At 33.2% G+C, this 16,402-nt stretch overlaps 1 protein-coding gene across 1 annotated transcript; it reads left to right on the forward strand.

Annotated features, from left to right (window-relative positions):
- The first annotated feature begins 15,082 nt into the window (after positions 1-15,082).
- On the forward strand, positions 15,083-15,994 carry LOC108455083 (ethylene-responsive transcription factor 1B-like). Its single transcript, XM_053020719.1, has one exon. The coding sequence runs from the start codon at positions 15,147-15,149 to the stop codon at positions 15,744-15,746; it is 600 nt and encodes a 199-aa protein (XP_052876679.1). The 5' UTR covers positions 15,083-15,146; the 3' UTR covers positions 15,747-15,994.
- Positions 15,995-16,402: the final 408 nt, after the last annotated feature.

Below are 16,402 nucleotides of genomic sequence, written 5' to 3' on the forward strand. Positions count from 1 at the left end.
GAAGCTAGGTATGGCAAGACTAGTTGGTTCATGGAGACTACCAAATAGGTAAGACCTACCTTAAAACAGATGCTGCCAGCTGCAGTGACGTGAATGTGAAAAATCACCAAAATTCGTAGGAATGGAATTAAATAGTGAATAAGCTATGTAAATGAACCTTGATGAGTCTATTTTCATATGGAAGAAACGAAATGGTCATAGGAGTTACATGTTAAGAGATATTAAAGCTATTGTGAGACAGGGCCAGAACGGTTTCTGGGTTCCCTGTCGCAACTTTAAAAATTCACTATAAATTATCCAAAAATAATTAGGAGACATACCTTATATGTACAGATTCTATTTTGAGTCTAGTTTCATTAGAAACAAACGGCACCAGCATTAAATCCCTGTACAGAGAGATATTCAAGTTATACCACGCGAAGGTCAGAGCAGTTGATCCCTGTAACATGGGTGACTTTAACTAATAAACTGTACCAATTGGCCTGACCAAAAATTCTAGAAATAAATCCATGGATGGATATATGAGTCTAAATTCAGTGAAAATTTACGAAACCAGTTTCCGAGTTTTTAAACTCGAGATATGATTTTTAAGGCGACAGTGACGCAGTTTTCCAGCCTGACTGGAAATGTCAAATGGATGGGCAAAACAAGTGAACTTGGCTTGTTAACCCCTCGTGTCCGACACCGGCAATGGTCTCGGGTTTGGGGTGTTACAGTAAGTACCTCCAAGCCCGTTTTTAATGTTCTTTACATTTTTGAGATCCTTGATACACGATCTATCCATTTCTACCCTTATTTTGAAGTAGGGTTTATGTTCAAAAATTTACCCATGTATGACATGTATGTATTTTGATGTTTAATGGAAGAATATGAAGGTTTGATGTGTGATAAACATCATTTACAAAGTGATTTTGCATGAAAACAACTAAAAAGGACCTATTTGTAAAAGTTGTAAAATGAGTAGTAAATATGTAAAATAAAGAAAAATGTGGGCTGCTAGGAGTAGGAACATGAATCGACTAGGCTTGGGTAACAAAGAAAATACATGGATTTCATTTTACGAGCCTAAAGACCAATTTTTAAATAAGTAAAAAGTTAGGGGTAAAAAGGTAATTTTACCAAAGTATGTTTTATGGGCCGATTCGAACAATGCATGCAATAAACAAGTTAAATTTGGCATTATAGATTAAGAAAAACGTGATTCAGGTCTTGATTAGGGGAAAAACAAGGTTTACGAAGAATAGGCTTGTTTTCATCATTTTGTACCGAGGTAAGTTCATATACAAATAATATGATGTTATGTTATATTCTCGATGCTTGAGTATTATGTGAATTTAAATTCTTTAATGCTATCATGAGTTATGCTTTGATTGCTCCATGAATAAGCGATTGGTATTATAAACATTGAGATCGACATTACGAGCAAGCTTGACAGAGATGTGATATCGAAGAATCCCGTTTGAACCTTAGGAATAGTTTAGGATACAAGTGACATGTCACTAGGAACCATGTGATTTATGAGCTCCTGAGATATGTGATATATGTTTATGTGGTTCTGAGTGCTGGTCTTGTACGTCCTACTGGTGGCTGGGTAGTCTGGCATGTGTTGCGGATACCCGATAGCTTGTGTAAGTAGCCCATCTTATGTGAGCAGTCCTACCGGTGCAAGGGACACACAGCTAGATCACACACCCTTGGGGCAGACCTTGCGTCACACACGGCCTAGACACACGCCCGTGTGTCTATTCGTGTGGACAACCTTGAAGCTATTTTCCAAGCTAATTGTCGCCCTTATTTGCACAAACACATACATGACTTCAAAGGCAATTAAACATGGCATAATTGGGCACTTAAACATACATAAACAAGACATGATCATGATCATTTCATCTTTACTAATACATGCATAAGACTTCATACTTGGTCAAGCCAATTTTATAAATTTACATGCACTAGGAGTTGTGGATCACTTTCATTTAACATACTCATGCCTTAGTTGTCATCATGCCATTCACTCACAACAACCAACCACATCACAATTGCATAGGCACATACATGCATATATGAATAGGTTTACAACCCAATAATCAATATGAGCCATATCTCATGGCCTTATACAAAATGAATAATATCATCATAAGACAACACATTTGGCTAAACCAATATGGCATAAAAAAAAAAGACCAAGTCCCTATACATGCCATACTCAAAATACTTAAATTCACTATACCCAAAAGATTAATTTGATAGTGTGAATCGAGTTCCGACGTCCCTCGATCCCCGAGCTAGTTTGGCAATACTATAAGAAAATGGAAAGGAAAATGGAGTAAGCATAAAGCTTAGTAAGTTTGCATATAAATAATTAACAACATTAATCATGCATTATTATATACATAACACAATAATATTTATCACAATGTCATTAAGTATCATAGATACATTTTAAGTCATGTCATTTACATGATGTACAATAAAACTCATTATTATAATTCATTCATTCACTTCTTCCAAGGTCTCATCGATTCATAATCTCAATGTTTATGAACTTTGTATACGTACCTGTACCCTTTCAACATGATCATACCTTATCATCTCTTTGACATGATCGTTGGATTACCCGTTGAACCACTTGGAACACTAAAGGATACTCGGGAACTCTCATACACATAGTAGGATGCCAATGCCATATGGGATCACATATCGATGCCAATGCCATGTCCCAGACATGGTCTTACATGGGATCGTAGATCGATGCCAATGCCGTGTCCCAGACATGGTCTTACATAGGATCGCACATAACCCTAATGTCATGACATTTGTATCCTAACTATTCCTAAGGTTCAACCGGGGTTTAGAGTTATCGAACTTCGTCGAATCGCCATCAAGTCATCATTAATTAATTTCACAAAAATAATTATACAATTCATGCAATATTAAACCATTAAATACATAATAATGTAACGTTACATTATTTACACACGAACTTACCTCGGTAGCAAAATTGTTGAACTTATATCATACTTATACCAGCCCACATTTTCTTTCAAATTAGATTTTTAACCACTTATTTTATAACTTTTACAAAAAGGTCATTTCTAGGTGTTTTCATGAAAAACCACTTAATAAAAGATGTTTATCATGCATCAAACTTTCATATTCCTCCATTAAACATCAAAATACATGCATGTCACACATGGGTAAGTTTTTGAACATGAACCCTAGCTCAAAATAATGAAAGAAATAGCTAGATCATGCTTCAAGGATTTTAAAAACATAAAGAACATTAAAAATGGTGCTAGGTGTACTTACAATCGAGCTTGAAAGGATGAAAAAAACCCTAGCTATGGCCCTTTGAGAATTTTGGCTAAGAAGGAAGAAGATGGACACAATTTTTGACTTATTTCTCCCTTTTTATTCTTTATTAACCAAATGACAAAAATGCCCTTAAGGCCTTTCTTTCAAATTTTCCTATTCATGCCCATTTTTGTCCATAAAAATAGAAATTGAGAAAATTTCTATTTAAGGACCTCTAATTAACAATCCATGGCAATTTCATGCTTAAAGCTTCTAGAACTCACATTTTGCAACTTTTGCAATTTAGTCTTAGATGTCAAATTGGACACTTTATTCATAAAAATTTCTTAAAAAATTTTTTACATAAGCATGAAATTATATAATAGACCTCATATTAATCATAAATTAATTATTTCTAATTTAGATTTGTGGTCTCAAAACCCCTATTCTGATTAGGCCCTAATTCGGGATGTTACAGCTTTGGCTACGTATGAGGCACCATGTGTAAGCTTTTCGAGTATCTGATAGTATTCCAAGTGTTCAACGGGTAATTCAAAGTGTAATATAATGTATATGGCAAAGACGATAAAGTAAGAGATTATGTTATGAGTTGATATAGGTATGTAAACCGAACTCATGAGTAATGCCTTGGTATATGATGAACTTATGATAAGGTTGTTTATGTGATGAGCAAGTTTAAGTGGTTTGATGAAATACAAATTTGTGTTCATTATGTTAAATGTATGTTAAATACGTGTTTAGATAGCATGTTATTTGCATATAGACTTACTAAGCTTTAATGCTTACTCCCTTTCTTTCCATCTTTTATAGTGTCGCCAAGCTAGCTCTGGGATCGAAGGACGCGGGAGACTCAAACGCACTATCAATTGAACATTTGGGTATAGTTAGTCTCAACATTTCGAATATGGCATGTACAGGTGACTTGGTTATTTTGTGATATGTGTCATATTGATTAGCCAAATGTATTGGCTCATGATGGTATTATGATTTTTTTGTATAAGGCCATGAGATGTGGCTTATATTTGCTTCTTGGGTTGTAACCCTAATTATTTATGCATGCATGCAATGTGTTTATGCTTTGTGATATGGTTGGTGGTTGCTTGTTGGTAATGGATATGATAAATGGCACATATGTTTAATGAATGAATTGGGACTAATAGGTATGACCATAACTATGGTATAATTGAGTAGATTGAAGGTAGGTTTATAAGGATAAATAAAAATGAAATTGGTGTGGAATGCCATATGAAAGCATGATGGTTTGAACATGTGATATGTTGACATTACAAAGTCATGGATTAATCAAGATTGTGAGTATTTGAGTGACTAAATATGCTATGTTGCATGCCATAAAAAATGTATAAGTGAGTGAGCATTTGAGGGTGGCAAATGGCTTGGAAAATAGTCTCAAAGTTGTCCACACGGGTAGACACACGGGCATGTGTCTAGGCTATGTGTGACACACGGTTTGCCCCTATGGGCTTGTAGTCCGGTCGTGTGTCCCCAGCACTTTAGTTTTGCAAAATAGAATGCCCAGTAGTAAACACACGGGCTAAGACACGGGCGTGTGTCTTGACTGTGTGAGGGACACGGCTTGGAGACATGGGCGTGTGCCCAGGCCGTGTGAAGTCTGAACCATTTTGTGAAAAATTATGAAATATTAATCAACCGCACGGTCTAGCCACACGAACGTATGACACGGCCGTGTGACTATATTTTGGTGCTGACGTCATAAAAAGAGAGTTACACAGCCTGAGGACACGGGCATGTCGAGGGCACACGGGCATGTGCCACTATTTCATGATTTTTTCTATATTTTCCTAAAGTTTTCTAAAGTTCTCGTTTTAGTCCCGAACCACTCCCAATGTATGTATGGGGCCTCGTAGGACCGTAATAAGGACAATAAGCATATGTATAAATGAATTTGATTTGAATGAAATTTTAAGGCTTAATTTTGTATGTTTGCTCGTGTTTAAGTCCGGTAATGCCTCGTATCCTGTCCCGGTGTCAGACATAGGTCAGGGGTGTTACAGCATCAATTCCCATATACACCTCAAAACATGCATAAGATTTAAAGAATGTCACTTTCTATCTAATCAAATCATTTAAAAAGAAGATAAATTTATTTTGATTATCTCTTTATACTTATAGATAGAACATAACTTGGCTCTAATACCAATTTTGGAAAAATTGGTTTGAAAAACGTAGCAAAAAATAAATTTAAGAAAAAGCCAAAGTTTTAAAAAATTTTCCAAAACAAAATCTTGGTTGTGTTATCTAAAGTAATAAACACTGAATCAAAATTGTACCTTTTCGATTCGCCTAGGATGAGCACTTCGACCGAGTAGTCTTCTCCTCTATCCTCAAGCTCATGTCTACTGAGTGTATGCTCCCTTCGAATTAGAAATTTTTTCACAAAAATTACCAGTGTGGTAATTTTGCAATGGGTTAAGTTTTAAATTAGAAAAATATTTCTAAAATCTTTTTAGAATAATATCTTTAGAGAATTTTCTCTCTACAACATTCTCTTTAATTCAAGTGTGTATAAAATAATGACCCAAGGCTCTCCTTATATTGGGAGTGTTTAAAGAGTTCAACTATGATTAAACTTAATCACTTTAATATTAAATCTTATTAAAATAATTGTAACACCCCTTACCCGTACACGAGACCGAGATAGGATACGAGGCATTACCGAACACATACACAGTCATTCATGCAAAAACCATAAAATTTGCGTCCAAATTAAAACTTTTCAAACACATGTATATCGTCCCTTATATGGGCCATCAAGACCTAAAACATACATCGGGGTGGTTCGGGACTAAACCGAGAACTTTCGATAAACTTTGGACAACTTACCAAATTTCTTGCTTTGGAGAGTCACACGCCCATGTGTGTTGAACCGTGTGGTCATACACACCCGTGTGGCTTGGGACATGCCCGTGTCTTCAGCCCATCTAACTCTCTGTTTGTGACATCAGCAAAATAATTTGAACCACACAGCCAGGCCACATGCTCGTGTGCTAGGACGTGTCCTCCACACGATTGAGACACATGGCAGTGTCTCTGCCTGTGTGGCTAACACTTAGGCTATTTTCCAAGCCTTCATGTTTCCCATAAACCCTTACAACCTTATACACATCAAACTTACAACTCATGGCATCATTTTAGTGATTAAACACCCTTTATTAAGACACATTCAACATTAGCTCATCATTATACATATGTTCCACCTACTCATGATAAACTAGTCTAGCCACATTATTACACATTCATTTGAGCTTGTCATCTCATTAATCACTTATACCATTAAACTATGGTTGCTAACTTATACATCAAACATCCATATTCAAGGCACTATCATCTTATTACCATATTACACGTTTAATCCATGGTCATGACCACCTCGATTGGTCATAAAACATGCCTTCAACACACATGACATATTACCAACCATGCATGGCAAACAAACATATTCATATCATCACATCATATGCATTAAAACGTAACATGATTAGCTAGACTTACAAACCATAATCAATATAAGCCACCTTTTATGGCCATATACAATAGCTCGATATAGGCCAATACATTTAGCCAAATCATAATAACACATGTCATAGAACTAGGTCCCTATACATGCCACTCACTTGATATTTCTGACATATGTATCAATACTCCAAAAATATTGGCTGTGATGCTGCCTCCGACGATCTCCAACCCCGAGTCGACCTAACAACACTAAAAGAAATAGAAATGAGGGAGTAAGCTTTACGCTTAGTAAGCTCGCATGCAAAATAATAAACAATGTATTAACATGTCATTTTTCAATTCCTCTCTATTCATTCAAAGTCCAGTTAAGTTGTTTTCTTGAGTCATAGTCACTAAATTATTTATATCCAGAGCTACAGGACTCCAAATTGAGAACTGCTACTTTTCCCCAAAACAGGACTCACATATCTTCTTACCATAAAATTTTCAGAATTTTTGGTCCAGCCAATAAGTACAGTTTATTCTTTAGAATCGCCCATGTTTCGCTATTTGACAGTTTCGATCTCTTTGCAATAAAAATTAATTATCTCTTTGTACAAGATTTGATAATGTTTCCATTTGTTTCTTTAAAAAATAGACTCATTAAGGATTTTAAACATATAAATTATAATCCATAATTATTTTTGTATAATTTTTAATGATTTTCCCAAATCAGAACAGGAGATTCTAAAATCATTCTGACCCTGTCTCACAAAAATTCAAATATCTAATAATATGACATTCGTGCTTACATCATTTCCTTTATATGAAAATAGACTCAATAAGCTTTAATTTCATATTTTATTCAACCTCTAATTCAATTTCCACGATTTTTGGTGATTTTTCAAAGTTACACAACTACTACTGTCCAAAACTATTTTATTACAAATTTCACTCTTACATAATTTCACCTACTCCATTCCATCTTACCGAAAGTTCGCTCAACTATCGAGCACATTGCTCATAAATTTCCACAAACATATACCTGCACTTATTCATCACATGGTCATGTTCACATGTATTTTCACTTAGTCAATGTCTGGTTGAACTCATCGGAATAATAACAGATACACAGTTGCCTGCACATATTATCACCCTTGTAACCGAACCTATCTGGTAAGCATAGTAGCCTGCACTTAGTACTACACATGCGACCAACAATCTGGTACACGTAGTAGCATGCACTTAGTACTACACAGATGACCTAACCATGTAATACACGTAGTAACCTGCACTTAGTACTACACACGTGATTGAAGTTCTCGGGTACGCATAGTAGCCTGCACTTAGTACTAGACATGCAACCTAACTATCTGGTACACGTAATAGCCTGCATTTGCTACTACACACGTGACCTAAAACCATCTTAAACACATAGTAGCCTGCACATAGTACTACACATGTGTTCTCATAATGGATCATTCATATCATTTCTATTCCGAAAGTTCAACTGAGAAATTCCTCACTTTTCAACATTTAACAAACTCATTCATAGTCTATTTCAATTTGTAATTTACATCAATGATCATTCTATAGGCAGCCAGATCTCATATAATAACGAATATAATAATATAAAAAGTATCGATATATTATTTACATACAAACTTACATTCCTTTTCACCCTTTCACAAGTTATCCAACTTAATAAAACATCATGTTATATCAAATTCTCAATATATTAAGCTATTATATAGCAAGCCATCAATGATTGAACCATCAAACATTTCATGTGCTACTAGTCATATATCATTGTTCTCACAAATTTTATACGTCATTCTTTCATCACTTTTCAATATATTAAATCATGCCATTCATGCAAATAACAAATTAGAATTTTCAATTCAAATATGGCATTGCAATATTATTGACACATGAACTTACCTCGGCACCAAAATAGCAAAAAGAACCTAACCGTCGATTTTCCCATTTTTCACCCGATCTAGGTCCAATCCTCATTTTCCTTGATCAATAATATCATATTTAGCCAAATTATTAGCCACGTCATTTAATGTGATCCAAAAATCACATTTTGGAAAATTTATGTTTTTGCCACTAAACTTTGTCAAAATTACACTTTTACCTCTAGGCTCGTTAAGTGATTTTTATTCAATTTTCTCACTCTATAGGCCTAGCCGAACCATTTTCATAACTATAGAAAACTACAATTATCATCAAAACACCCTTTTATACCATTTTTACAACTTTTACAAAATGGTCCTTTCAAACGTTTTCATCGAAAATCGCTTAGTAAATGTCATTTATTTAACACCCAACACTCATTTTCTACCATTAGACACCAAAATGCATGCATGTCACACATGGTTCAATTTTTAAACATGAACCCTAGCTCAAATTAATGGTAGAAATAGATAGATCTTGTTACGGGGATTGCAAAAACGTAAAAATCATTAAAAATCAGGCTAGAACGGACTTACAATCGAGTTTGGAAGCTTGAAAAATGCTAGCCATGGTTTCTCCATGCAAATTTCAGCGAAGATGTTGAAGATGGACAAAAATTGGCTTTTGATTTTGTTTTTAATTCATTTTAATAACTAAATGACTAAAATGCCCTGAATGAAAAACTTTGGAAACATGTCTAACCATGTCCATTTTTGTCCACTTACTCAACCAATGGTCTAATTACCATATAAGGAGCTCCAATTTAAAATTTCATAACAATTGGACACCTCTAGCATGTAGAACTAAATTTTTACACTTTTTACGATTTAGTCCTTTTGACTAAATTAAGTGCCCAAACGTCAAAATTTTTGAACGAAACTTTCATGAAATCATTCTGTGAAATTTTATACCTTAAAAATATAATAAAAATAAAATTTTCCTCATCGGATTTGTGGTCCTGAAATGATTATTCTGATTAGGCCCAAATTTGAGATGTTACAATAATAGAACATTTATCTACAGATAAACATAAAATTAAATTTAATATTAAAGTATTAAAATAATATTATTTTTGGAATAATGAATCTAAAATCTAATTCTCTAGTGAAATTCCAAGAGGGATGTAACTTTTCCACTGCTCAACCATCGACGACCAACCGCCGTCGGCAATAGGGATACTGTCATCGACAACTGGAACGTTGCCATTGCAGACCAACACCGCCATGTTTGATTATGCAGGTGTGACATTCTTATGGCACCCTGAGCCAGTTCGACTGTTGGGGTTTAGTCCTGGTCAATGACGATTAATTTAATTTTACTTGATCAACTTGTTTTTGGGTCTTGGTCTTGATTTTGGGCTCTTGGGCTCAATTTACAATCTTAGGTCCAATTTTCAAGTTCAATTACCTGTGGGATCAATTATCTGACTTGAAGATTAACTTCCAAAAATATCATATTAATTTTAATTGATTTGATTAATTTAATTTTACTTGATCAAAATTAATTTTTCCAAAATCACTTAGATTTTCCAAATTAATTTTTCAAGAAAATTATTTAATCAAATTCTCTAGTTGAATAATTTTTACGACCATCTAATTTAATTCCATATCGAATAAATCCACTCAATTAAATTATTCTCAAAGTCGTAGAATTTTCTTCTGATTCAAATACAGTCCTATTGAGCTTTTGTTGAGCTAGCAGAGGGACCAATCGAACATATACAATTAGGCTCTAGTGCAATTACTTAATAATGGAGCTAGTCCATAAGAAGTACCATGATTGAAAACTCCTTATTATACACTCTTTTCGAAAGCAATCCATTCAACTGCTTTATCTAATGACCTCATCATGTGTGTGTTACACTCATATGATATCCTTGATTCCTTTGAGTTAAATCTGTTCACTCAATACAATCCTATTTTATCTCATTGTCAGTATTGTGTCTTCTTAATGATTAATATGATCACTTTCAACAAATGACTGTGATAAAATGCTCGTTAGAGAACAAGCAACCCGTGGCCACGTTCCATATTTATCAATCCACACAATGCCAATGAGAGGATATCATTAACTATTCAATTGAGCTATGAATTTCACTGTTACTTGTAAAACCATGGCATACACAAGTCATGTACCCAACATATTGGCTATGGGCTCGATCATCTTTAGAGTATAAGCCTGCACTTATATCAAAGCACATGAGTTGCATACGCATGGTCAGTGACTAACTCAGGATTTAGGTAAATCACACCATGAACGTCACAAGTAAATTAATTCACAAACGGATTCAAAATTAATTCATCTTGGGTCCAGTTTAATGTATCATTCTACCAACGAATACATCTATTTCTCTACTCATGGAGTCAACTGCTCTGATAGTCAAGACTAGCCATCTCCCTAATTTGAAATTGTAGACGACATAATAATCATTCTTAGTATCTGAATCAACTGCTCACATTGATTCTTTTACAGGATTACGGACTCATTTAGATTATCTACTAAAGTAAGTCATCTTTCTCACGATGTAAACATTCTTTACAATGCCACTTATCTTCAATTTGAACTGGACAATCAATGAGCTAATATTTGCTTGTTACAATTTCGATATGCATGAAAAATATAAAAGACATAAATACAAAAGACATAATAGTGAAATGTGAAATTAACTTTATTTATTTATTCATCTTTCAAATAGATAGAGAACAATTACATGTATACTGTAATATGGGCACATTTCCCAATAATTTACATGCAACAACTAGAGGGTTTTATAGTCTCAAAAAAAGAGGACTATATTTGCTTGATGAAAAAGTCCATTTATGGCCTGAAACAGTCACTTAGGCAATGGCATAAGAGGTTTGATTCATTTATGACTAATCATGATTTCAAAAGAAGCAACTTTGACAGTTGTGTTTATTTTAAGAAAAACAGTGATGGTTTATTTGTATATCTACTCCTCTATGTTAATGACATGTTTATAGCAATCAAAGATAAATGAGTGATAAGAAAAGTCAAAACCCATCTTAGTAAAGAATTTGAGATGAAAGATTTGGGAGAAGCAAAGAAGATACTTGGGATTTAGATTCTCAAAGATAAAAAAAGCATGTAAATTGTACCTAAATCAAAAAAGGTACATTGAGAAAGTTCTTTATAGGTTCAATGTGCAAAGTGTTAAGCCTGTTAGTGTTCCATTAGCAGCCCACTTCAGACTTTCCTCAGCTTTGTCACCGCAATCAAATTATAAGATTGACTACATGTCACATGTTCCATATTCTAGTGTAGTGGGATCTCTCATGTATGCTATGGCTTGCTCACGTTCAAATTTATCATATGCAATTAGTACAGTTAGTAGATACATGGCGAATCCTGATAAAGAATACTAGAAAGCAGTTCAGTGGGTTTTCAAATACTTACGAGGTACTACTGATGTTTGCTTATAGTTTGGAAGAACTAGAGATGGAGTTGTTAGGTATGTTGATTTTGATTTTGATTTTGTCGAAGACCTTGATAAAGGAAGATCTCTCACAGGGTATGTCTTTACTATTGGGGGTTGTGCAATTAGTTGGAAAGTCACATTGCAAACTACAGTTGTTTTGTCTACTACTAAAGCTAAGCACATGGCGATTATTGAGGCTTGTAAAGAAGTTATTTGGTTAAAGGGACTTTTTGGTGAACTTAGTAAAGACCTTCAAATCAATACAATGTTTTATGATAGTCAGAGTGTCATCTTCCTTATGAAGGATCAAATATTTCATAAGAGAATAAAGCACATTAATATTCGATATCATTTTGTGCGTTATATTATTGCTCATGGTGATATTATTATGAGCAAAGTTAGTACTCATGATAATCCTGCGGATATGATAACTAAGTCACTTCCTATAACCAAGTTTGAGCATTGCTTGGACTTGGTTGGTGTTCATTGTTGAAGAATACCCCTTTAGGGGTTTTGTAGAAGAGGTGGAGAACTTGTTCGTTAAGAATTCATGTTAATGTGGAGATTGTTAGAGTTGTGTAACCTGAATCCTTGTTAAAGAAATTAAAGTGGCAAAAAAAAGGAATCTATGTAGGGCTTAAGGCCAAGGGCTGAATAAGGTTTTTTAACCTTTAAATACATATAGTCGAAACTCCTCTTGTATTATTCAGTTTTCAATATTAGTGAATTTATTCTCCTCTGCCCATGGTTTTTTTCTGAAAGGATTTCCATGTAAAATATGTGTGTTTTATTTTTCTTTTTTTTTTATTGCTTTGCGATTGTTCTATATTGTCATTATCGATGTTTAATTTTAACAATATTAATATTTATATATTTTATAGTAATTAAATCTAAACAGATTAAAAAAAAAAACTACCAAAGTCTGTATGAAGGGGAAGAAAATGAAATGATAAAACAACGAAAAAAATTTTACAGTGAACTCCAAGTTCATACTAAAATTTTTCAGATTTATTAAAATTTTTAGTGTTTTTTAAACCTAAATATTTTTTATAAACCTCAAAGATTTTAATGCGTTTTCTAGAGCTCACAGTAAAATTCCAAAATGCGGCTGGAACACAGTTTCTAGTTTCAACTGTATGAGAAATGGTAGAATCAGAGTACTAACAAGTTCCATTTTCGTTATTAAACTCCCAAGGAATTAATGTAGATATTGTGGAGTGAAGGATCCATGGAGTTTCTTAAACCTTTCATTTAAACATTCAATCCACGTTTCAATTTGCAGTCATGGGTCATCTTGACTTTTATTAAGAGAATCCATCATGTTTACACTTAAATTAAGATTGATGTCGTATATTAATATCAACTTAACAAATTTTTCCTTCTTTCTATTTTTGCCTCAATTCCTCCGTGAATGGCTCGGGGGATAATGAAATACTAAACAAGCGTTGTATGATTGACGACTCAACCTGTCATCGTCCATTGATGTTGTTATTGTTTCAGCAATATAAATTGGAATACGATTAAGTGCATAAGTTTAAGGTTTGAGAGATTTAAAAATAATTTAAACAGTATATAATAAAATTGTAATGCTCAAGCTATTTGTTCAAACTCAAATTTATATCCAATATTTAAGAAATATTTGAATAAAAAGAAATTAGGTTCGAAAAATTAATTTTAAAAAAAAAATTCTGTCGGTTTAAAATATAGACTGATCTTTAACTCTACTACTGAAATCAAATTTATAATAAATTGTTTTTATTTGTTTTTATGTATTATATACATATTTTTTAATTCAATTTAATTATTATTTTATTTAAATTAACAAAAATATATAAATATGAGCATAGACGATCGAATTCAATTAATCAAAATTTAAATAATTAATTATTTTAACATCTTAATTCAATCCAACCTGATGAAGCGTTTGCAGTTATGTCTTTTCTTTTCTTTTCTTTTTTTCCAATTTCCATATACAAGGAATTTGACACTAAATAGATGGTAGTATTGATACTAAACAGATAGTGCTTTTCATTGTCGGGACATGTGTGACTTAAGTCCTTTGCATGTTTGCCTCCATTCATTGAACAACCATAAATAAAATGAATATCCATTCCTAGCAATGCAAATTAAATATTATATTTAAAAAAGGTGAATATTTAATTATGAATTAAGTGATAAAAATTATGTTTGAAGTTTTTAATTAATATTAATTTTAAGTTTGATTTTCAAAAAAGATTATATTTTTAAATAAAAAAAGATATCACTAATATTTTGATTTAGTTGGCAAATTCAGAGTTCTTTAAGTTTTAAATATTTAAGTTTGAGATTTATTATACATACATAATCTTTAAGTTTCACCATATGTAATTATTATGTTTAAGTTTTAGTCTAGTTTATTAACTTTAATCTGAATTGTGGTAGTTTTAATTTATTTATACTTAAAATTGTTTGATTTTATTGTATAATTACTTGATTAATCCGTATTATAATAATTTGATAATTATTTTCAATCTCACGTATATTTGTATCCTACTTGTAATACTTAAAAAAAGGAGACTTTCTTTTATTTATTTTTTTTCAAATTTTTATTCACATAATATAAACCGTTATTTCCAACTGCCAAGCTGAGTTGTCACCATCATCCACGTGGACAAGACCCCATGGTAGCTCCATCCCCAACCAAAGCTGAGATCATGTAGTGACGTCACTTTCTTTGACTTAGCCGCCTTGCTCCAATTGACCCCGTCTTCATTTAACCTTAAAAATATTCAATAAAATAATGCCACGTCATCTTCCTTGCCGCTTGTTAATCCTTTTTACGCTGTCGTATTTTACGTTTAATTCCTCCCTCCCTTAATTTGAAGTATATAAAGGAGCCAAATCTTAAACTACTGCTCTGCATTAAACCCCCTACACTTGCACCAAAAAAACAGAGTTGAGAAAAAAAAAACAGAGCAGATCAATGGATTCTTTCCTGTTTGAGTCCCCAAATTCCATTTCCTCATCGGAATCATCATTCGGGTCGCCGGAATTTTCTCCGTTCAACCACAACTCTCTTCCTTTCAACGAAAACGACTCCGAGGAGATGCTTTTGTATGGCCTACTCACCGAGGTCAAAACGGAAACATCAAGCTCAACGGAAAAGGGTAGTCCGACGAAAGAAAAGTGTTACCGAGGAGTAAGAAGGCGGCCTTGGGGGAAGTTCGCGGCGGAGATAAGGGACTCAACCAGACATGGGACAAGGGTATGGCTTGGAACATTTGAGAGTGCAGAGGCAGCTGCTCTGGCTTATGATCAAGCCGCTTTTGCTATGAGAGGCAGCGCCGCCATACTCAACTTTCCGGTGGAAAGAGTGAGGGAGTCACTGGAGGAAATGAAGTGTAACCAAGAAGAAGGATGTTCGCCAGTGGTGGCTTTAAAGAGAACACATTCTATGAGAAGGAAAATGACCAGTAGAAGTAAGAAGGAAAGAGATGTGAGGATAAACAATGTGATGGTGATTGAGGATTTAGGTGCAGATTACTTGGAACAACTTTTGGCTCAAACTGCTACACCTTACTAATTCACACCAACATATACTATTGTTCATCTCTATTTATTCTTAATATTTTAGTATGCAAAAGTATATTTTTAAATTTTATATGAAAATACAAAATTAAACTCGATTATAATAAAAGGTTTTTGGTAAATTTATTATTGAATTGAAAATTTAGTTGAGAGTGATAATAACTCGATAAAATACGTAAATATAATAATAGATATGTATTTTAAACAGATATGAGTTTCTCTATGCAAAATTTTTCAAATGCAATGATTTCGTCTATTTAGGATTAGCTCTTTAGATTGGAGTACAAAATTATAGGTATTCACAATATTCAAAGAGAATAATGTCTTTTGCATTATCACCCTTATGCTCTAACATAAACATAAATATATGTGGATATCAATAGATTATAAATTTTTTATGCAATTCTTAAATTATTCATACCTTTCAAACCCCTTAATTTGATTTGATTACATATAAATTATTATAATACTAGTGATATCAACTTAATTGATACTTAAATAGCATGTAAATTTGTAATAAATTAATCAATATATATGGCTAATTAAGGTGGAAGATGTTGTTTGTTGGGATTAAACTCACATAATACTCTTAAACGTTATATAAATATATGGTGAATTATACATGATTATCACATAAAAGAACATAAGTAG

The sequence above is a fragment of the Gossypium arboreum genome, chromosome 10, assembly GCF_025698485.1.
Source record: "Gossypium arboreum isolate Shixiya-1 chromosome 10, ASM2569848v2, whole genome shotgun sequence".
NCBI lineage: Eukaryota > Viridiplantae > Streptophyta > Magnoliopsida > Malvales > Malvaceae > Gossypium > Gossypium arboreum.

Excerpts from the sequence above, each read along its gene's own strand:
- LOC108455083 (XM_053020719.1), top strand. The coding sequence starts at position 15,147 with ATGGATTCTTTCCTGTTTGAGTCCCCAAATTCCATTTCCTCATCGGAA.